This window comes from Cnephaeus nilssonii (assembly GCF_951640355.1).
Source record: "Cnephaeus nilssonii genome assembly, chromosome: 15".
NCBI lineage: Eukaryota > Metazoa > Chordata > Mammalia > Chiroptera > Vespertilionidae > Cnephaeus > Cnephaeus nilssonii.
In genome coordinates, this window is record NC_137086.1 from 10806448 (window position 1) to 10831229 (window position 24782).

Below are 24782 nucleotides of genomic sequence, written 5' to 3' on the forward strand. Positions count from 1 at the left end.
GGATACACATCCTATTAAGAAATTCCACTCAATGAATATAATTCTGAGGCTCAATGTCCACATGAAATTACATTATAGGTATACCCTAGGTTTGACTAGGGAAGAAAAAAAGATTAAAAAAAAAAAGCAGATTTCTCCAGTATTAAGAATTATTACTTTTCAAAAATAAATGTTTAGTAATCATAATGAACTGGAGTACCATAACTTCCAATTCCCAATTTTTTCACTTTAAAAAAATAACAGATAAAATTGGTATATAACATTATATACATTTCAGGTGTACAACATGATAATTCAATGTCTGTATACACTACACTGATCATCACCAAAAGTCTAGTTTCCATTCTTCACCATACAACTGAACCCCTTAACTCATTTCACCCTACCGCCAACCCTCTTCCCCTCTGGTAACTACCAATCTGTTATTTGTATCTAGTTTATTTTTGTTTTATTTGTTCATTTGTGGGGTTTATTTTAAAGATCACATCTATATATATGAAAGCCTAAGCGACCGTCCAACCGTTTGACCATCCAACCAGTAGCTATGATGTGCAATGACCACCAGGGGGCAGACGATCTGACTAGTAGCTATGATGCACACTGACCACCAGGAGGCAGATGCTCAACGCAGGAGCTGCCCAGCTGCGGTGACTTGGCAGCTGCGGTTCTCAGGTGACGCACCTGGAATCAGAGAGGAGGGAGCCTGATTCTGGGGTGCATCACCCGAGAACCGCCCTCTCGCAATCTGGGACCCCTCGGGGGATGTCAGAGTGCCGGTTTGGGCCCAATCCCTGCAGACCAGGCTGAGGGACCCCCACCAGTGCACGAATCAGTGCACCGGACCTCTAGTACATAAATAAATAAAATCATACAGTACTGGTCTTTTTTCATCTGACTTATTTCACTTAGGATAATACTAATAAAATCCCAATAAAATATGGCGTTCAGCTAATTATAATATCAATACTGGTTCCTTTGTAAAGAGTTAACAAGAGAACAGGGCAGGGTATATGGAAACTCTCTGTCCTATCTGCAACATTTCTGTAAACCTAGTAAAACTACTATAAAATAAAAATATGATTTAAGCATTCTTTAAATGGGCAAAAGATCTAAATAGACAATTATACCAAAGAAGATACATGAATGGCTTACATGTACATGAAGAGGTGCTAAACATTATTAGTTATTGGAGAAATGCATATTAAAGCCACAATAAGATATCATTGCTCTCTAACTAGGAGGGCTATAATTAAAAGGAATAACAATATGCCAAGCGCTAGTGAAAGTGAAGAAACTGGAACTCTTGTGTATTGCTGGTGGGAATGTAACATGGTAAAGCCACTTTCAAAGACAGTATGGCAATTTCTTAAACATTTAAACATACACTTACCCTGTATGACCCAGCAATTCTAGTCCTACGTATCCACCCGAAAGAAATGAAAACATGTGTCCACACAAAGACGCGAATGTTCATAGCAGTGTTTTTCATAATAGTAAAAAACTAAAATGAGCCAATGTCCATCCACTGGTGAGAGATAAATAAAACATGTCTATTTGTACAATGGGGTATTTTTATTATTGAAAAGGAATGAACTATTGATACTTGCCTCAACATGGGTAAGCCTCAAAAATATTATGCTAAATGAAAGACCCAGAAATAAAAGACTACATATTATATTATTCTGTTTATATGAAATTTCCAGAAAAGGCAAAACTATAGAAATAGAAAGTATATCTGAGGTGCCCTTAAAGGTCGGGTAGGGAGATGGGATTGACTACAAATGGATGAGAGGGAACACCTTTGGATGATGGAAATGTTCTAACCTGAATGGTAGTGATGGTTGCAAAATTTTAGTAAATATAAATTTACTAAAAATTATTTAACTGTCATAGTGAGTGAATCTTGTGTAAATTATACCTCAAGAAAACTGTTTAAAGAAAGACAAGACAAACCTGAAACCACAATGAGATGCTGCATCATACCCTATAAAACAAAAACAAAACAAAAACACAGCGTCTCCAAGAGAGCAGTGCTATTTCGAACGGCCAAAAGGTGGAAGGGACCCAAATGTCCACTGACGAAGGAATGGGCAAACGAAATGTGGACAATGCAATGGGCTATTTCTCAGCCTTAAAAAGGAAGTAAACCCTGGCACATGTTACAACATGGATGAACCTTTTGCTAAGTGAAATAGTCCTGTATGACAATCCAATACTAGTATATATGATTCTACTTGCATGAGGTGTCTAAAGTAGTCAAATTCAGAAAAACAGGCAGTAAAATGGTGGTTACCAGGGGCTTGTGGTAAAAAGGAAGTGATGTTTAATGAATCTGTTGTTTCAGATTTGCAAGCTGAGATAGTTCTGGAGATCTATTTCACAATGTAAATACACTTAACACTACTAAGCTGTATACCTGGAAAATGGTTAAGATGACAAATTTTATGTTATGTGTATTTTATCACAATAAAACAAAGAAAAGAAAAATAAGGGATGGTGTTTGGGCCTTGCTAAATCTGAAGTTTAAAAACAGAGTGCTTGCTCTAGCCAGTCTGGCTCGGTGGATAGTGTCGGCCTGCGCGGACCGAAGGGTCTTAGGTTTGATTCCAATCACATACCTTGGTTGCAGGCTCCTCCCCAGCCCGGGCCCTGGTCGGGGCTCCTGCGGAGGCAACCAATCGATGTGTTTCTCTCACATTGATATTTCTCTCTGTCTTTCCCTTTCTCTCCCACTCTCCCTAAAAACCAATGGAAACATATCCTCGGTTGAGGATTAAAAAATAAATAAAAATAAAAGCAGAGTGCTCTATGGTAGTATAGTGGTAAACAGAGAGAGAAAAATCCCAAGGGGAGGGTAAATCAGACCAAAGTCACGGCCACTTGTAAACAATTACCCTCCTAGGACTAAGCCTTGACTTTCGTTGTATTAAATAATGCTGTTTCTCCTCACTGCATCATCATCAATCATATGACATAGGACATATGACAGGCTGTTCAATGACACTAACCATAAGAGAAATCCAAATTAAAACCACAATGAGAGCCCTGGCTGATGTGGCTCCGTTGGAGCATCCTCCCAGGCCCCATGCACTGGAAGGTCACAGATTTGATCCCGTCAGGGCACATGCCTGGGTTGTGGGTTCCATCCCAGACTGGGCGTGTGTGTGTGGGGGGGGAGGGGAAGGGTTGATTGATGTTTCTCTCTCTCTCTCCCTTCCTCCCTCTCTAAAATCAATTAAAAAGAAAACCAATGACATCACCTCACACCTGTCAGAATGGCTATCATCAATAAATCAACAAACAACAAGCATTGGCCAGGATGTGGCGAAAAGGGAACCCTCATGCAATGGTGGTGGGAATGCAGACTGGTACAGCCACTGTGGAAAGCAGTATGGAGTTACCTCAAAAAATTAAAAATGGAACTGCCTTCTGACCCACTGACTCCAAAGAAATCCGAAACACGAATTTAAAATAATATATGCACCCCTATGTTCATTGCAGTGTTATTTGCAATAGCCAAGATTTAGAAGCAGCCCTAGTGTCTATCAGTAGGTCAGTGGAGAAAATTACACAATGGAATGCTACTCAGCTGTAAAAATGAAGGGAATCTTATCTTTTGCAACTGCATGGATGGACCTGGAGAGTATTATGGTAAGTGAAATAGTCCAGTCAGAGAAAGACAAGTACCATATTATTTCACCTACTAGAGGCCCGGTGCACAAAATTTGTGCATGGGGGAGTGTGTGTCCCTCAGCCCAGCCTGCACCCGCTCCAATCTGGGACCCCTTGAGGGATGTCCAAATGCCTGTTTAAACAATCCCTCTCACAGTCCAGGACTGCTGGCTCCCAACCACTCGCCTGCCTGCCTGCCTAACTGCCCCTAACAACTTCTGCCTGCCATCCTGATCACCCCCTAACCACTCTCCTGACAGCCTGATCGATGCCTAACTGCTCCCCTGCTGGCCCGATTGCCCCTAACTGTCCTCCCCTGCTGGCATGGTCACCCCTAACTGCTCTCCCTTGCCAGCCTGGTCTCCCCTAACTGCCATCCCCTGCAGGCCTGGTTGCCCCTGACTGCCCTCCCCTGCTTGCCTGGTCGTCCCCAACTGCCCTCCCCTGCAGGCCTTGTCCATCCCAACTGCCCTCCATTGCAGGCCTGGTTGCCCTAACTGTCCTCCTCTGCCAGCTCGGTCACCCCTAACTGCCCTCCCCTGCAGGCCTGATCACCCCCAACTGCCCTCCCTTTCAGGCTTGGTCCCTCCCAACTGCCCTCCCTGCTGGCCTGATTGCCCACAACTGCCCTCCCCTGCTGGCCATCTTGTGTCCACATGGAGTCAGCCATCTTTGGCCACATGGGGGTGGCCATCTTATTGGAGTGATGGTCAATTTGCATATTACCTCTTTATTATATAGGATATGTGGAAGCTAATGAACAAAATAAAGTGACCAAGTAGAGACAGACTTGAGGATACAGTGAACAGACTGACAGCTGTCAGAGGGGAGGGAGTTGGTGGCTGGGTAAAGAGAGTGAAGGGATTAAGCAAAGAAAAAAAGACTCAAGAGCACAGATAACAGCATGGTGATTGCCAGAGGGAAGAGGGGAGTGGAGGGAGGTACAAGAGGGTAAATGGGGGATAGATGGCGATTTAAGGAGACTTGACTTGTGGTGGTAAACACATAATACAATATGCAGATGGTGTGTTGTAGAATTGTATATCTGAAACCTATATAATTTTATTAACCAAGGTCACCTAATAATTTCAATAAAAAAAGAAATGTAATGGTGATTAACCACTAATTAAATAAATGAGGTATAAGGACTATGTGGTTAGATAATTAGATCTTAAGCAACAGCAAATTGCTTGAAATTAGGTTAGCAGAGAGTCTATCAGAGACATCAAGAGCTGCAAGTTTTATAAACATGTTTTGACCAAAAGAAACAACTAATTTCTTTCAGAGACTTAGAAGTAGGAGAAGTTGCTCGAGTGTTGATGATAGCCGCACTGGTTTTGTCTGAGATTTATTTGACAAACCTTGTTTACTTAATATTCTCGACTCCCCAAGAAAATAGCCCAACGAACTAATCAAGGAAATATGCCTGACATCTAGTGGAAGCTTTAGGTACTGTAGGTATGTGACTAATATTCTCTGAAGAAACATAAAAGGGTGGGTGGATGTGCTATATGACTGTTTATGACTGTATATAAATCACAATTCGTGTCATTCATTCATTCAATGTATTTTAGTGTCTACCATGCACCAGGCACTATTCTAGGCACTGGAATTCGGTGAAGAACAAGACAGAGTCCCGGCTTTTGTGAAATGATTTACTTTATCCCAAGGAAAAGACTTTAAAAGTCTAGAATACAGTGTTTATGGCATCCTAACCTCTTAAAGCAACTTCAGACACATTATTCTTAACAATATCCTGAGATAATTAAAATAAGTATTATCACCAGTTTCACAGAAAAGCAAACTGATGTCTCTTGATATATAGTGTGTGTGTATATATATTTTTAATCTAGTTTTTCTTCTATCATTTCACATTGTGTCCCTTCTATTTTTCAACCACCAAAATTGCAGTCATTCAATGTTCTCTCTCAATTGTAAAACTAACCACAGGGTGCAAACAATGGTTCCATTACTGTATGTTTCCACTATAACGATTTTTCAGCATGTTAGGAAACTGAGGTGCATGGGTTAGGAGCTCTAGACTCTAGTCCCAACCTCAATATACTATCTCACTAATGCTGTTTCCTGCTCTGTTACAGACTCATGACACTTACAGGCAAAGGCTGCTGCGAAGGCTAAGGAAAAGGTGAGCAAAGGGAACACTCTGGGTGACCCATAAATACAACGAGCTCTTGAATCTCAAATCCATGAGGCTCTGAATAAATCTCTACTCCCTGTCAAAAATGAAATGTAAGCAGTTAATATTGCAATCTACTTTACCCCTGAGGTTCAATTCCTTTGCCAAATTTTCATTTAGGTTTTAATTTTATTTCTGGGTATGCAATCATGGTAAGACCTATGACTTTTTTTTTATGTTACAACCTTTTCTCCATCTCCATAACCACCATGATCACTCAGGCCACGATCATCTCTCACCTGGCCAATGGGGAAAAAAACAAACAAAACCCTAGCTGGCTCTTCTTTTTCACCCTTGTCCCACTGCCTATTTCCACACCGTAGGCAGTAATTTTTCTTAAATACAAATTTCAACATGTCCCTCTCCTATCTAAAACCCTTCATTTTGGGATAATGTCCAAAATCTCAGGTGGCCTTCACCTCGTCCGCAGCCTTTCTGTTGCCCTGGGTCCTAGCTCCCCCTCTGCTGGGAGTGCTCCTCCCTCTGCCCTCCACCTGCCTAACCCTATTCATCTTTTAAGCTTCACCCTAAATGGTATTCGTCACAAAAGCCTTTCTTAAACGGCCAATAAGATTTTTTTTTAAAAAAAGACATAAGGTAAAGACTTCTTGTTAGAAAATTACACAGAGAGGACAAATACATGATTTATATGATTTCTCGGAGCTTCAAGGTGAGTATCAATTGCTAAAAGAAAGGCAAAATTAAAACTGCAACAAAATTATCAGGAATATAATGGAGCTGGGACAAATGGCTACCCATTTTTAAAAAAAATAAACTTAAATCCTATCTCATATCTGACAACAATAAAAAAAGGGGGGGGAAACAGAAATGAGAAATTTTTTATAGACAGATATTTTTATTACCTTGAGGTAAGAACATTATTTTAAATATGAAAGAGAAGCAACAAACCATGAAGAAAAATATGACCTTTAAATTAAAAATTTGATTATGAAAAATAAAGTTGAGACATTTACAAATTCAGATAAATTTTGCAGCATATCCTATCTAATAAAAGAGTAACACACAAATTAACCATCACTCCGCTACACCCACCAGCCATGCCCACCAGCCAATCAGGAGCGAGTATGCAAATTAACCCCAACCAAGATGGCTGCAGCCACCGAGCGAGCAGGAGGGAGGCTTGGGTATCCCCGGCAATGGAGGAAGCCAAGCTTTCCGCACACCCTGGCAGTCCCAGGCCTCCACTTAAGGCTACAAAGTTTCAATTATAGAAGATACATAAATCCCAACAGAAATGGCTGCCACCACGGAGCAAGCAGAAGTCTAGGCTCTGCTCCAGGCTACAAAGTTTTAATTATAGAAGATAAATAAATCCCAGATACCAGGGCCTCCACTTGGGTCGCGGGGGGGCATGGCCAGCCTGCAAACCACCACAGGCCCCTCGCCCAGGCCGCCCCATGCCCCAAGGGAACCCCCACCGTGATCTGGGGCACCCTTCAGGACAAACCAGCCAGCCCCCACCCGTGCACCAGGCCTCTATCCTATCTAATAAAAGAATAATATGCAAATTGACCATCACTCTAACACAAGATGGCTGCCCCCATGTGGTCAAAGATCCTGCCCCCATGTGGACACAAGATGGCCGCCACAAGATGGCCAGCAGGGGAGGGCAGTTGGGAGGTACCAGGCCTGCAAGGGAGGGCAGTTGGGGGTGATCAAGCCGGCAGAGGAGGGAAGTTGGGGGCGACCGGGCCTGCAGGGAAGGGCAGTTAGGGGGGACCCAGGCCTGCAGGGGAGAGCAGTTGGGGGGGGACCAGGCCTGCAGGTGAGGGCAGTTAGGGGCAAACAGGCTGGCTGGGGAGTAGTTAGGCATCAATCAGGCTGGCAGGGGAGTGGTTAGGGCGTGATCAGGCTGGCAGGCAGAAGCAGTTAGGGGCAATCAGGAAGGCAGGCAGGCAAGCAGTTGGGAGCCAGAAGTCCTGGATTGTGAGAGGGATGTCTGACTGCCCGTTTAGGCCCGATCCCAATAGGCAGTCGGACATCCCTCAAGGGGTCCCAGATTGGAGAGGGTGCAGGCTGGGCTGAGGGACCATCCCTCCCCCCCCACACACGAATTTCGTGCACCGGGCCTCTAGTACTCTAATAATAATACTGAATGTAAACTGTAATTAAAAAATAATTTTTTTAAAAAAAATCCAGCTTACAATTTTCAAGAGCATACTTAAAAACCCAAGGACATAGAAAGGTTGAAAGTAAAAGGATGGAAAAGTTATATTTGGCACATACCTAGCAAAAGATATTAAAAGACATTCCTAGCAGATAAAATAGACTTGAGAATAGAATTATCAGGAATAAAGAGAGTCACTACATTAAAATAAATTTCGATTTCCTAGTGAAATGTATAATTTGAAGAAAATAAATAAGGCTATAGAAGATTTGAATAATGTGATTAACAAACCTGACTTCATAGACATACAGTTATTTACTACAAATTCTGCACCCAACAAGCATAGAATAAATGCTATTTTCAAATTTACTTGGAACATGAGAAAAACTAGATTATATGTTAGATAATAAGTATGTATCAACAAATTTAAAATAACTAAATAATGTAGACCAAAATGAAATTAAACTAAAAATTAATAACAAAAAGGGAACTAGAGAACCCCCATATATTTGGAAAATAAGAAAGTATACTTCTCAAAGAAGAAATCATAACAGATCTTAGAAATATTTAGGACTAAACAAAAAAAATTATATAACAAACCTTGGGACACCAGTCAGATAGTGCTTAAAGAAATAAATAGCCTTAAATGAGTATATTAGAAAAAAACAACTTGAAATGAGTAAACTACCATGTCTTTAAAGAAGTTAGAAAAAGAGTAGCAAAAGAAACTCAAAGAAACTATAAAATAAATAATAAAGATAAGGATGAAAGTAAATGAAATTTAAAAATATAATACATACAATAAGAAAATCATCAAAACCAAAAGTTGGTCCTCTCAAAGTCCAATAGATTAGACAAACCTATGTGCAAGACTTTTCAAAGAATAAAAAAGATAAAGTGAAACCATAAATATACCAAAGTAGGAATGAAAAAGGGACATTAGCACACATATTATAAATAAAATATTACAAACTTTATACCAATAACTTTGAAAATTTAGAATAAGCTGACAAATTCCTACAAATATAAAATGTTCCAAAGTGACTCAAAAAGAAATAAAAATAGTCTTATAATCATTTTAAAAATTGGAATCACCCATTAAAAATCTTCCCACAAAGAAGGCTAAGGGGTAAATAACTCCAATCTTAAACAAGCTCTTCTAAAAGATATAAACAGAGAGAATGCTCCTCGAGTTTTTGGAGAAAGCCAACTTTGTCCTAAAGAAAAAACAAACAAACAACAAAAAAAAAACAAGGGAAATTACAGAACAACTGAACTCATAAACACAGGAAAAAGCTAAACAAAATATTAGCAAATGAAATCAAGTAGTGTATTAAAAGGAGAGTCAATTTATATTTATTCCAGGGTTGTTTAAAAAACAACAATGTAATTCATTACATTAATAGAATAAAGAAACTCATATGATCATCTCAATTAATGCAGAAAAAGTAATAAAATTTGAAATCCATTCATGACAAACAGAAAGCAGTCTTAGTGAACTAGTAATGAAAGGAAACCTTTTACCTGATAAACCGTTTATACAAAGACCACATCACATAGCATTCTGAAAGCATTCTCTTTGGGATTAGCAATAACACAAGAATGCCTATTAAACTGCTTCTGTTCAATATTGCCCTGGAGGTTCTAGCCAGCATTCTAAGACCAAAGGGGGAAAAGTACGATTAATGCTTAAAAGTATAAGAAGTGGGAAAGAGGAAACAAAGCTGTCACTATTCGCAGGTGATATAATTATTTAGAGAAAAAGAATCTAAATACAAATTACTAGAACTAATGAGCAAGTTAAGCAAGATGACTACATAGTGGATTAAAATATAAAACCAATTTGCATTTCCATACACCAGAAACAAATAGTTAAGGCACATAGTTTCAAAAAAGGTACCATTTGCACAACCATATACCTTTGCCAAAACTCAGAGCATGGTACACTTAAAGTGGAAGTATTTTATTGCATGTAAATTATATCTTTAAAAAACTGTAGGAAAAGCATTATGCTAAGCGAAATAAGTCAGTTGGAGAAAGATAAATATCACATGATCTCACTCATTTGTGGAATATAATGAACAACGTAAACTGATGAACAAAAACAGATCCAGAGACAGAGAAGCATCGATCAGACCGTCAGAGGGAAGGCAGGGGAGGGTGGGAGGAAGGGGGAGAGATCAACCAAAGGACTTGTATGCATGCATATAAGCCTAACCAATGGACACAGACACCAGGGGGGTGAGGGCATGAGTGTGTGTGTGTGTGGAGGGGTGGGGGGCGCAGTGGGGAGAGAAGGACACATATATAATACCTTAATCAATAAAGAAAAAATTTTAAAAAAACTGTAGGAAAAAAGGTACCATTTGCAACAGCAAGTGTAAAGTATACAACAATTAATCTAACATATATAAGGCCTATCTGGGGAAAATTATAGTTTTATTGAACCCTAGCCAGTTTGGCTCAGTGGATAGAGCATTGGCCCATAGATTGACGGATCTCAGGTTCGATTCCGGTTACAGGCATGTACCTTGGTTGCAGACTCAATTCCCGGCCCTTGGAAGGCAAACCAATTGGTGTGTCTCTCTCATATCGATGTTTCTCTCTCTGTGTCTCTCCCCCTACCTTCTACTCTCTCTAAAAAAAATCAATGGAAAAATATCATTGGGTGAGGATTAACAAAAATAAAAATTTAAAAAATAAAGCTTTATTGAGAGACATAAAGGGATATATTTAAATAAATGGAAAGACGTAACACATCCATGGAATAAAATATTTAATACTGTAAAGAGGTCAATTTCTCCAATTTGACCTTTAGATTCAATGAATAGCTGATCAAAATCCAACAAAATTTTATGAGGAACTCAATAAATTGATTCTAAACTTTATATGAAAGAGCAAAGGACAGACACGACACTCTTTAATAAAAAAAGATTACTGCCCTGACTGGTTTGGCTCAGGGGATAGAGTGTCGGCCTGCGGACTGAAGGGTCCCAGGTTCGATTCCAGTCAAGGGCATGTACCTTGGTTGCGGGCACATCCCCAGTATGGGGAGTGCAGGAGGCAGCTGATTGATGTTTCTCTCTCATCAATGTTTCTAACTCTATCCCTCTCCCTTCCTCTCTGTAAAGAAATCAATAAAAATATATTTAAAAAATAAATAAATAAAAAAGATTACTTACTCCCTTATAGTAATTAAGATAGTGAGATACTGGCTTAGGGATAAACAATTTAACCAAAGGAACAGAAGAAAGAGCCCAGCACCACACCGTGAATATTTGGAAACTTAATTTATGAAAGTGGTGGCACTGTGAGTGAGTGGGGAAATGATGGGCTATCCAATAAATGGCTCCGAGACAAGTTATTATGCAAAAGCAGATAAAGAGAGAAGAGAATTACATATTCTAATTACACTATACACAAAAATCCACTTCAGATGAAATAAAGACATAAGTGGATAGGGACAGTCTCAAAATTAAAAAGGAAGAAAAAAAGAGAGAGAAAACAACAACACACTACAATGTTGGAACAGACAAGGACTTTTTAAAATATAAATAATGCAATAGAAAAAAATACTGACCAAAAAGGGAAAAATTTAACCCACAAAATGGATTAAAGCAGTGAGTAAAATTCATTGTGGAACACAGTGGGGGGGGGGGGGGGGCGGAGGGGGAGCATTTTCCCCCAGCTAGAAGAAGAAAGCAATGAGAAACTGGAGGAAAAACAAGTCAGAAAGTCAGTGCAATCATAAAGTCAGTAGGCACGCTTTTGAGCGATCAGTGTTGTCTCAGAGAGAAGCTCCTATTGAACTCTGAAGAGAGAACAAGTGCACAGGTCACACAGAATCACAGCTCACTGTCTGACTTTGTAATAATGGTATTAACTGTGGATGCTGTAACCTGGTTTTTAACTTTCAGATTTAACCCTTACTAAATCTCAGAAGACTGACATAGATGGGAACGGACATAGAAATAGCATCAGCTTTTTTTTTTTTTTTTTAATAGCATCAGCTTTGACAATAAAAGTAAAGGCATAGATGACAGAGGTTAGGAGGCAAAAGAAGACGGGAGAAATAGAAGGTATTAATTTTCTCTTTTTACAGAGAAAAGAAGTTACAAAAAATAGAGGTTTAAGAATATTATTTAAAATTATAAAGTTGACCAACTTAAAAAAAAATGGTGATGTAATTATGAAAAACTGGAGTGGGTTGGTATATACAGTTATAAAGAAGGTTGGTTCCTTATACCACAGAAGGGATTCAGTAATGTCCAAAACTGGTAAGTCAAGAAATGGCGCTCTACATGTATTTATTATTTAGAGCTATGGAGGTAACCACTCGTAGATCAAAAAGCCAAACAAAAGACAGTGAAGTGGGGGAGGATGTGCTGCTTTTCATTTTAAGCTCTTCTGTGTCACTGAATTTTCAAACCACATGCTTGTATTAGTCTACCATCAGGTAGGTAAAAGAAAATAAATGTCTACTCCAACAGAAAAACTTCTAACACCTGATAAAGACTCATGACCAAAAAGCCTACCAACTTCATCCAACTCAGTAAACTTAATATCATCATTCAATTCAGAATGAAGAGATCATAATAGAGTCTGAATCTTATTCTTCTTTGTTTCTCCTCCTTCTTAATTGCACTAGCATTTTTGGTCCCTATAGCTTTCTAGCATGAATAATCAATTAAAAGTATATATATAAAACACTAGTTTTGTTTATAAAACATAGCCTTATGTTTCCTCATTTTCTCTCAACACAGAAAGAGTAAATCAGATTTTCATTTCCATGTGGTCTAAAGTTAAACTAAGTTTTAAAACCGTGGGCATTGCTGCTGTAGAGAAGAAATTACCTCAACCACCGATTTACCAACAACCAAAGACAACCTTGCTAAACCCAGCACAGTAACTACCCTTCAATGTGTTCTCTTTCTGTTGGAGACTGCTATACGTTTCTTAGACTTCAGGGCTCAGGAGCTAGGTTTCCACGTCGACATTTATGGCGATGTAAAGAGATGAAAGCTTGGAGTCTAAGTTCCCCCAAACCAGAAGGCTAAATGTTTATGTTAGGTGATATTTAGTTTTGATCCAAGAGAATTTAGCAAGGTCTCCAGTTCAGTCTCATCCGCATCCATACCCCAGGTCTGTACTTACACTATATTTGCAAGGTCAAGTGGTTTCTCGGGTTGCTCAGGAAAAACAGGATGCGGGGGCTCTCTGGTGGGTACACACCCCAAAGATTTACTAATTGCATGGCTCAGCTTCTTTGCAGGGGATTTCTGTGTCAAAGTAGAAAATAAGGAAATAAGGAATTAAAGAAATAAGGAATTAAATCTTCAAAGGCATAGAAAAGAATTTCAAAAGAAATGGAGACAAGAACTATAGAAAAAAAGCTTTTCAAATACAAACTACGTCTCATTATAACCAACATCAATGGGTTCTGCAGGAAGGAATCTACTGTTGTCCCAAGGTCATCTGTGGTCCTTCCCATCTGCTTCCTGTCTCATCTCTACCTGCAGTCATACTGCCAACTTCATGTTAACTTTCCTTTTGAACGGCCTTTGCACCCTTTGCATAAAGTCCCTCTTTCTGGTACGATGTTCATTCCCTCACGCGAGTCAGAAACTTTTGTTGGGCTAAAATGCTGAGAGCTTGTGGCTTTTTAATATTAGCAAATTAGCTGACTAACCACATGGCAAAATGTGCCTATGACGAGAATATTCCCCAAATAAATGTGAGGCAGAAAATTTGGTGTTAAGGGTCTGGCTATGAGTACAGACACAAATGAGTACCCTCACCGGCAGGCAGTGCACATCAGACCTGTGACTACATTACGATATGCTGAGGTATGAAAACAAGTTGGCGTACTAATATATTTCTGTGGAACGCAGAACAATACTCGCCAAAGCCAAAAATGATCAAGTCTAAGATTTAATAGTAAATATGCACCAGGTAAGCAATATGCCACAATTAAGTTTTCATTACTCAAAGGAGGCTTTTTATAGGATACTGATTTTGTTGTCCACCCAATTCCCTTTAAATAACACTGTTGTCTGAGATTTTCTTGGCAGGCTATTAACTGCAGAGAAGTTTAAACACTTCATCCTACTGCCTCTGCAGTGCATTACCGTATGCACCACCTTGACTGGAAAATGGAACTTGCTTGCAGCCGTATGCCTCATCCATACCATGTCTCCATTTAACTTTCATACGCCGCTTGCGTGTATTTTAACACGAAATAAGCAAAAATCTGTTTGCCTTTAAGCAAAGTTAGGTGAAGTTGGTTAATACATTGTTTAAAATAAAGATGGGATAATATCAATTTCTTCAGAAATTTCATATATTGACTCCAAATCACCTACCACTATCCCTTTCAACCCATTAAATTCTGGGGAAAGTCTAAATGCAATCTAATTTCCTGAAAATCATACGAAGCTAAACAAAGCAGAAATTCTGAAAACGCCCCCTCCCTCCCCCAACGGCTGTCCATTGGCCCTTTGCCCAGCGACTAACGGCAATAGGACTGATTGCTCCTGCTCTAACCCATCACCTACACTGCCCCAGACATGTCAGGCTTCTGCTTAAAATCGTTCGAGGCTGACAATCATTTATAGAATAAGATCTAAATCAATGCCATCGTAGTCCATTGCTTTCGTACCTGGCTCCTGCCTCTCTCCTCACCCTTCACCTCACACTAGCATAAATGACAAGCTGCCCAGGTGAACCCCACACACTGTGTCCCCCTAGCTCTCGGCATCTTGGCACCTGTCCCTCTGAGGGCTGCCTTCCCGGCCTGCTCCTCTGGAAATGTTCTGCTCAGCTCTCAAGGCTGCTTGCAGGTGCCGCTTCCTCTGTGAAGACGTTCCTCACTGCTCCATACGTCAGCGCCCACCTTTCCGAGCCACTCAGGCACCGTGGACGGATTTCCACTGGTGCACTGCCGTGTTCCAGTGCACTCTTTAACTTCGTGCCTATCTCTGTCAGACCGGTGCTCTGGAAGGGCAGGCTCTACATTTTATTCATTTGTGTATTTCTAGAACCTGCTCTATAACAAAATATGTTATTTGAACAAATCATTTGCCTCGATGAATTTCCTAGATTGCGTTTTTCCTGAGCAAAACACATATGCTTTACTTTTTGAGTTACGATACAAGGAGGAGGCAATCAGAGGACATCAGAGAAGATCTAAATTCGCCTTTACAACTAAACACCACATCTGTAAGCCATGTATTAATTTCATGACTTTGTGCTCTATCTGGGAACCACCTGGGCCATTATTCATGCAGACGTGAGATGGATTAGCATATAGACTGCTTTAGCTGCCTCCTGAGTAGTAACAGCCATGAAATCCCAGGTTCCATACATACATTTTACAATAAACATTAAAATAACTACATGACTGTTAAAATAAAAAATGGTTCTCTTCGCCCCACCTCATACTCTCCAGCAGTATGCTTGTGTGCTTTTGAAAATGCTGCTTTAAGTCAAGGTTTAAGATTAGATCCAATTTCAAGTCTCAAAAATATAGATAGAAAGGTAAAAATCAATACAGCAAAGGCAATTCTAAATTATTAGAGTACATCAAGAGAGGCTTGATATGTAGGTAAGGAAAAAATTAGAAATAAATATATACAGGAATTAGAATATTAACTATGGGTTAGCACCAAAACAAAAAGGGTGTTGCCCTGAAAACTTCAAAGATGCGCATTCAATTATGTTGTCTAAATCTATATATATAAAAGCCTGAGCAACCATTACAACAGGTCGACCAAACAACCGGTCGCTATGACGCACACTGACCACCAGGAGGTAGATGCTCAACATAGGAGCTGCCCCCTGGTGATCAGTGCACTCCCACAGCCAACCTCCTGCGGCCAGCCAACCTCCCGCGGTCCCTCCCCACAGCCGGCCCCAATCGGCCCCAATCGCTGGCCAGGGCAAGGGACCCCACCCGTGCATGAATTCGTGCACCGGGCCTCTAGTAGACAAATAAATGATTTCCTTACAAAGATCTCAAAGACTGGATTCTGATATAGACCTGAAGTGAATTTCACGGTGGAGTGAGGTGAAGAGGCTAAGAGTAATGAAGCCTGTAGCAAGGTTCGAAAACTGCTGCGATGGCAGGATGGAGGGCATCACCTCATCTGCTCCTTGGTCCCTAGGGCAACACCCACACTTGGTAGCCAGTCATTGAATATTTATGGCTCTGAGGAAGGGAGTGAGGGAGGAGGAAAACGGCCAGGCCGAGGGGCTGGTGTCTCCCACACCTCATTTACGCTACTCTGCCTCCTCCTCACCCAGACTCTAAAACTGATATATGAAGAAGCCTTACCCTAGGAAATCAAACCTCCTCCAAACACTTTTAGGCAATGATTTTCAACATTTGTGCATTTTCAATACCCTAATCTACTTCACCTAATTTCAAAACAATTCCTACCATCTCTTAAATTTTTAGACTATATGTTTTTACAATTAAAAACATATCAGAGTGTATAAAACATACATGTACAGTTCAAAAAGTTATAAAACATATATTCATCTACCCACTATTCTTCCCGAGAAATAGAACATTCTAGTCAGTTTGGAGCCTCCCTAACGGCCCACTCCCACCGCCGGCTCCTCTCCTGATAATCAGAGTCCTGGATTTTGTACTCATCGTTTCCTTCGTTTTATTCTTTTAGCAATTATGCGTAAATAATATGACTCATTTACTACATGTTTAAAACCTATATAGGCTTACCTTTTTTTCTGCAACTTGCTTCTTTCACTCAGAATTATGCTACAATTCATCCATACTGACATATGTAACTGTAATTCATTATTTTTTCACTGTTTGGTTGTACTTCATTACTTAATTACGGCCTAATTTATATATTCATTCCACTGCCAATGGACATTTGGGTAGTTTGCATTTCCCCCTAGTTCATAACGCTGCCATAAACTGTCCTGTGCGTGACTCCTGGCGGCCACATGTAAGAATTTCCTAACAGTGGGAGTACTGGGTCAGGAGCTATGCACATTCAGTCCCACGAGGCACTGCCAACTTGTGTTCACGAAGCGGCTGCAGTGACTTCCGCTCCCCTCAGCTGCGGGAGAGACTTCCCGCCTCTCCACGTTCTGGCCAATCCTGGTTACTGTCAGACATTTTAATATTTGCCAATCCGGTGGGGGATAAACAGTATGTGGTTTTAATTTGTAATTCCTTGATTACTAAAAGACTGAGAAACGGATGGGCCATTTGTGTTTCTTCGCCTGACGCTCCTGGCCCTGTCTTTGGCACCGTGCCTCGCCGGGCTGCCTCTCTCAGGGATCTGTAAGAGTTCTTCATGTCTTCTGTATGCTAACTCAATGAAAGTTATGACTTGCAAACAACTACTTTAAGGCTTGTTTTTCACTCTGTTCATTATGAAGTCATCTTTAAATATAACATCAGTCCCAATTTAGTAGTCTTTTCCTTTATAAAGGGTGTCCCCCAACAATGTGTACACACTTTTACAGTTGATAACTCAGTTAATTTTCATTTGTTTTCAGGTTTAACTGATTTGAAATAATGGGGGAAGCCAGACTAAGCTTTGAACAAAGAAAAAGTATCCTAAAGTTACTTTATCTTTTTATGGGGATAAAAGATAAAGTTTACAGTATAAAAACAGCAACAGTCAACAAACTGAGGGCACACAGATACCGAACAAAATGATGCTTGATGTTGGCGATTCCATTACTTCATGTTATCAGCAGGGCCTGGACCAGAAGGGTCATCAGTTTGAAAACAGGCATTGACAAAAAAGGTATTCATTTCTGTAGATCCTTTTAAATTTTGGAAAATGAACTGTATGTTAATAGTGACTTTATAATCAAAGTGTGTATGCATTTTGGGGGGACACCCTGGATTTTGTACTTTTGTATCTTAAGAAATATTTCCCCCTCTAAGATTAGAAAGACAGTGTTCCACATTATCTTCTAAAGTTTTATAGTTTTTACACTTCATATTTAAGTTTCAATCTACTTAGAAATGTTTTATTTTATAGATAGGAGGAAAGAATCCAACTTTATTCCATACGGATAATCAACTTTATTATCCATATATTCCATACGGATAATCCAACTTTATTCCATATGGATAAATAATTCCATTATTTTCCAACTACATAATCTATTTCTATCCCTGTACCAGTGTCAGATGATTTAGTTTTATTTTTTTCATTTTAATTTCCTTTTTTGGGCAACTACAGTCTTTAAATTGACTCTTCCGTTTTTCCCCCCCTCTGAAATGGAAGTAATGTTTATTAAGAAATTATTGTCAGGCCCTGGCCGATGTTGCTTAGCGGTTAGAGCATCAGCCGGCGCACTGAAGTATTGTGGGCTCGACTCTCAGTCAAGGGCACATATCTGGTTTGCCGGTTCAATCCCTCGCCTCGTCAGGATGCGTTTGGGAGGCAACCAATTGATGTCTCTCTCACATTGATGTTTCTCTCTCTCTCTTCCCCTCCCTCCCTCATCCCACTCTCTCTCTAAAAAGAAGAAAAAAAATCAATGGAAAAAGTATCCTTGGATGGGGATTAACAAGAAAGAAAAGAAAGAAAGAAAGGAAGGAAGGAAGGAAGGAAGGAAGGAAGGAAGGAAGGAAGGAAGGAAGGAAGGAAGGAAGGAAGGAAGAAAGAAAGAAAGAAAGAAAGAAAGAAAGAAAGAAAGAAAGAAAGAAAGAAAGAAAGAAAGAAAGAAAGAAAGAAAAGGAATTAGTGTCAGGCACCCAGTAGGAGCTTTGCACACATACATAGGCTCATTTAACCCTCCAATAGTCTTATAAATTAGATGTTAACGGTCTCAGTTTTATGCGTGTGAAAACGAACACTCATATAAATAGGCCCATTTCACTCTTCTCATGGTACAACAGGCCCTCAACAGGTAAAACTACTCAGAGCAAGAACTCAGAGGCTACACAGAAGTCGGGAGAGACAGCCCGAGACGGTGAGACATGCTTGCAAGGAGTCAGAAATAGACGAGGGACACCATACCACAATGGGAGTCATACAGGGGAAACTGGGCTGAGCTGGGTGTGGGGACACAGAGTTTCCAACTGAGGGGCAGACTCCAAGGTGGAGGGCGGGAGCTGACTCATGCTGTAACCGCTGCACTGTGTTCCTGTGCCAGGGCTGAAACTTGTTTTCCTCGCATTACCGTGGGCCAGGCACTAAGACACTCTGAAAAAGAAAGTTTGTTTGAGCTCAGATGACTGTATTTTCAATCAGCCTCGAGCCAGTTCCTTGCAAAGCACAGTCTTCAGCCCAGGGAACGTGCTGGCAGGCCCTGACACTTGGGAGCAGAACAGCCAAATGGAAAAAGCTCAGGATCGGTGCCTCGGAGGCCATTCCCGCCATGTTCACTTCAAATCACTCTCTCTGAGTGCATCATCCTGAACATCAAGCCGCCATCTGAGGGGATCCAGGTAGAAACATAAGCCTATGAAGTCCTCAGACAAGTCGGGAACCTCCTCGAACTATTTTAATATGAACACTGACCACAATATTAATCAGCATCTGTAACCTCATCCTGTAACTTAAAATCCCATAGCTCTAATCATGCCTCAACTATGTTCATGTCATAGTCGGTGAGTACTTTAGTTGCATCTTATTTTAAGCCCAACAAAATTAGCCATTATTATTTTATACAGGATGCTTATTTAAACTTATTCACATTTACCAATTCCACTGTGTGCCATTTCTTCTTCTATCTCCCTTCTTCCTCATTAATCCTCCCCCCCAAAGTACATCCTTTATTAGCTCCTTCAGCAAAGGTCTATTGGTAGCAAACCCACTGAGACTTTTTCTGAAACTATATCTTTATTTTTCCTTTGCTCTTGAACAGATGAGCTAGGTCCAGAATTCTAGATTGATCTTTTCGTTTTATTCTTCAAACCCTTTAATCATCTTTCACATTTTCCATTTCCCTATATGTGTTCAATGTTCTCTACCCCAGTTAATTTCTTCAGATCTATTTTCCATTCCATAATTTTTGCTGTAGCTGTCTCTAATTTGCTATTTAACCCCTCGACCGAGCTTAACCTTAGTATTTTTATTTCTAAAAGTTCAATTTGGTCCTTTCTTCATATTGGCTTGTTCCTTTTTTAAAATGTCACTCTTCTAAACTTAATTCTATTCAGTACTGCACTGGAGTTCTAGCCAGCATTAAGACCAAAAGGGGGAAACGTATGATTAGTATTTAAAAGTACAAGGAGTGGGAGGGAGGAAACAAAGAAAGCTGTCACTATTTGCAGGTGACATAATTAGTAGAGGAAATCCAAAAGAATCTGAGTGCAAATTACCAGAATTAATGAGCAAGTTACAGAAGATGACTATCTAATGGATTAAAACGCAGAAATAATTTGCATGTCCATACACCAGCAACAAACTGTTAAGATACATATTTCAAAAAAGAGAGCATTTTGCATGACTATATGCATTTGCCTAAACTCACTGAATTACATGCTTAAAGTGGGTGCATTTTATTGCATTGTAAGTCATATCTTAAAGAAACTATAGGGGGAAGGCACCATTTGCAACAGCAACAACAATATAAAGTACATAAGAATTAATCGAACCTATACGAGACCTTTTTGGTAAACATTGTAAGGCTGTGCTGAAGCCTGCAGGCAGCAGCTGAATCTTAGAGGCTGCATAGACGTCGGGAAGGGGAAACAACAGCTTCAAAGGCATGGGAGTAAGGAGACAGGGTGAGACAGGCAGCTGCAAATCCTATATAATAAAAGGCTAATATGTAAATCGGCCAAACGGCAGAACAACCGGTTGTTATGATGCGCACTGACCACCAGGGGGCAGATGCTCAACACAGAAGCTGCCCCCTGGTGGTCAGTGTGCTCCCACAGGGGGAGTACTGCTCAGCCAGAAGCCGGGCTCATGGCTGGCGAGTGCAGCGGTGGTGGCGGGAGCCTCTCCCACCTCCGCAGCAGCACTAAGGATGTCCGACTGACAGCTTAGACCCACTCCCCTGTGGGCGTGGGCCTAAGCCGTCAGTCGGACATCCCCCGAAGGCTCCCAGACTGTGAGAGGGCACCGGCTGGGCTAAGGGACGCCCCCCCCCCCCCAAGTGCATGAATTTCGTGCACCTGAGGGACCCCCGCCCCCGAGTGCACGAATTTTGTGCACCGGGCCTCTAGTAGTTCAATATTGTCACAGCGCTGCCTGTGAGTGAGAGAGAAATGAAAACCCCAGACCAAAGGTGTAACTGTAAAAGCGTTCAGAACATTACTCCCCAGGACTACACGCCAGTGTGTTATAAATCCTCTCTGGTTTAGAAGCTGCTTCTAGCACTCACTGAGCAGGCAGCTCTCTGGCTCACGGGAAGTCACAGTCTGCACAGCAGGACAGAATGAGGGAGAAGGGGGACCAATCCCTCAGGAGCTGGCAAACAAAGGGTCTACTCAGCCACCAACAAAAGGAGCAGAGCCCGCGAGCGCCATGGAAGTGTCTTCACGGGCAGCCAGAGGCCCAGGAGAGGCTGGAGGCTGGGGAGAGCATGAGGGTGGGAAAGTCAAGACCTGCAGCTCTCTGCGCGGCCTGGAACGTAACAGGCACTGGGCATGTTTACTGCGGGAATGCAGGGCAGAAAGCTCCTTGCCTGGTGTAGACCGCCCTCTGTCTGACTACCCCCGGGTACACAACGACTCCAATGCCTGGTACAAATACTGCCATGGGTCAAGACGGGCACAGAGCCCGTCGTCAATCTCACATGACACAGATACACCAGCCAGGAAGCAAAGGCAACCACCGTGACTATCCAGCACTGCTCTGAAACGGGGTTTCCCAAACTTGTCTGAAGATTAAAGAACTCCTGCGGTGCTTGTTTAAGAAACAAAACCAAACGGAGCAGATTCTTCTGCCTCAGCCCAGACCTACTAAGTTACACTTCCCAGGACAAGAGGCTTGGTACTTTACATATTGAAGCAGCAGCCCAGATGACTCTTTTCAGGCCATTTTTGGAAGCACTACTCTCAAAGTTCCTGCCAACAACAAAAAAAAAAGGTATAAAGACTGGGAAATGACTACGCTGTCTCCTATAGACGATGCAGTTATCTACCTAGAAGTCAAAAAAAAAAAAAAGGGACTGAAAATGTATTAGAACAATGTATTGCAGAAAAGCCAGTGAAATTTCCAGATAGAAATGTCCCTAAGACCACTGAATATAGGCGTCTCAACCTAGATAGAAAGCCTGGCTGGAATTTAAAATGGCAGAAATTTATTGGCGCCCAGGGGGTCATCGCCAACCTGGAACTGCGTGAAAGCATTCCGAGAGGGGGCACTACAAGACAAGGAAAGAGCCCAGGAGAGAATGCCGGGGAGCGGAACATCTGCTTTATCGTAGGTAATCAAAAGGTTTAATGAATAAACAACACAGGAACGTTGCATAATTGGACATTTTGTAGTCACTAAGTGGAGATAAAACTTAATGAGTATACAATACACATATATGAAATTTATTTAGAGAAACAGTTCTACCCTAAACCTGTACCTATAGGTCTCACAAAGTTCTAGGTGAGCAGGCAATCATCACGGATGTATCTGAGTTAATGTAGAAACAGACAAGCAGCCCTCGCCGGTTTGGCTCAGTGGATAGAGCGTCAGCCTGCGGACTGAAGGGTCCCGGGTTCGATTCTGATCAAGGGCACATGCCCGGGTTGCGGGCTTGATCCCCAGTAGGGGGCATGCAGGAGGCAGCCGATCAATGATGCTCTCTCATCATTGATGTTTCTATCTCTCTCTCCCTCTCCCTTCCTCTCAATAAAAAAAATAATTAAAAAAAATTAAGAAGAAAATATATGTATTTTTAAAAACACGAATAAAAAGAAACAGACCAGCAGCTGGCAGTGCCGTCTCACAGAGAACCCCAGTCCTCCCACACATGGAAGAGGATACACACGCTCCATCCATTCCAGCTCTGGTGGCCACCTGCAGGAATCAGAAAAGATCTGAAGCTGGAGAAAGGGCTGTGGCTAAGTGACAAATGCTAGAGGAAATGGCTCATTTGAAGAACTGCTCGGTTTGGGTGAAGTCATATATTTCTCTGCAACGGAAAACTTCCCTGTCATCTCTCTGCTCTGAGAATAATCAGAGGACAGTTGGAAAAGATGCCTTATTGCTTCACAAGCCACACACCACTACTGTCTCTGGAAAGCATCCATCTTTTTAAACAGCTGGGTCCGTGTCAAATGGTCTGCCTTCTAACTCAGCACTTTTGCAGCTGTAAATGGGTTTAAGAATCAATAGTGCACCCAACTACCACAGTCAAATGCGGCCAATGTTCAGATGCTAAAAAGAGCAATATGGAAAACATCCCCATCAGCCTACTGACGACGACGATAAATGCTGTCGTGACACCTCTAGCCTATTCCTCCGTCTCTCCGATGACCCTGGGAGGTCCATGATTTCAGAGGGCGGGCCTTGGCCAGGGAACGGCCAGGTGAGCGGTGGGTCGGGACAGCTCTAGGCCACTTCCCCCCAGGCCGTCAGACCACCACTCACCGGAGTCAGGAGAGGGTGCCAGGGCTCTGCCCGCTCCTGGCAAAACCCTCTCCGAGCCGAGCCTCACCGCGGCAGCACGGTGACCTGCTTTGGAGAGTGTCCGGGCCCATTCCAGCACCGCCTTCAGCAGGCGTTATGCTTGTTTCATAGGACGTCCAGGCCCCCTGCTGGACCCTCATTCCCATAAGGCTCTGCACTCCCCTGACATGACCCGTCTCCCACTGACCCCCCACTCTCCGCACTCTCCCACTTGTCCTCACGGTCCACCGTCAGCACAATCCCCTCTCGCTGAGACTGTCTTCTCTGAGTGCTGCTTTCACCTCCTTGCTCTCGGGGGAGAGCTGGCTTTCCCTGAAGGCTGGGCTCCCCCTGAAGCCATTCAAGCAGCAGCTGCTTTCTCCCTCAAGTACCTGGATCTCCAGGGGGAGGAGATGGCCCCCGAAAACCTCACTGCCATTCTCCAGGTCCTTTCCCCGTTTGGAATGTCATGTCATCAGACTCAAACCCTAAACATCCCTCCAGAGTGGAGTCCAACATTACTGCTGACTTCAACATCCACACAGGTGACCTCCCCAATACATGAGGTGTAGTGGGTTGAATGGTGACCCCCAAAAAGATATGTCCACATCCTAATCTCTGGAACCTGAGATTACCCTATGTGACAAAGGAGTGAACAGTACCTTTTATGGTTAAATATGTAGTTAAGGATCTTTTCAAAAATATATGTATTTTTGTTGATTTCAGAGAGGAAGGGAGAGGGAGTGAGAGATAAAAAACATCAATGATGAGAGAGAATCACCGATTGGCTGCCTCCTGCACGCCACACAACCCGGGCATGTGCCCTGACCGGGAATCTAACCATGACCTTCTGGTTCATAGGTCGATGTTCAACCACTGAGCCATGCTGGATGGACATGTTAAGGATCTTGAGAGCAAATATTTTTCCTGGATTATCTTAGTGGGCCCGTAACACAATCACATGTGTTGTTGTAAGACAGACATCCAGAGAACAGAAAGAAGAGGAAGAGGCAATATGACCAATGAGGCAGAGACTGGAGTGAGGTAGGCACAAGTCAGGGAATGCCAACAGCCACCAGGAGCTGGGCAAGGCCAAGAACGGTGTGATGGCTAATTTAATTGTCAACTTGCCTGGACTCTGGGGTACCTAGACATTTGGTCACACAGTATTTTGAATGTTCCTAAAAGGGTGTTTTTGGATGAGATTCAGAGATAAATCAGTAGAATAAAGCAG

General features: G+C 41.8%; 1 protein-coding gene across 11 annotated transcripts in view; it reads right to left on the reverse strand.

Moving 5' to 3' along the window:
• Window positions 1-24782, reverse strand: part of DTNB (dystrobrevin beta) — a 155460-nt gene that overhangs the window by 72097 nt on the left and 58581 nt on the right. For all 11 annotated transcript variants that reach the window (XR_013814668.1, XM_079792384.1, XM_079792392.1 and 8 more), the window contains exon 9: window positions 13152-13276. Coding sequence is in view for 10 of the 11 variants with exons in the window: in XM_079792384.1 (XP_079648510.1) it covers window positions 13152-13276 (125 nt within the window). In the remaining variant the exon portion in view is untranslated. The remainder of the gene's footprint in view (window positions 1-13151; window positions 13277-24782) is intronic.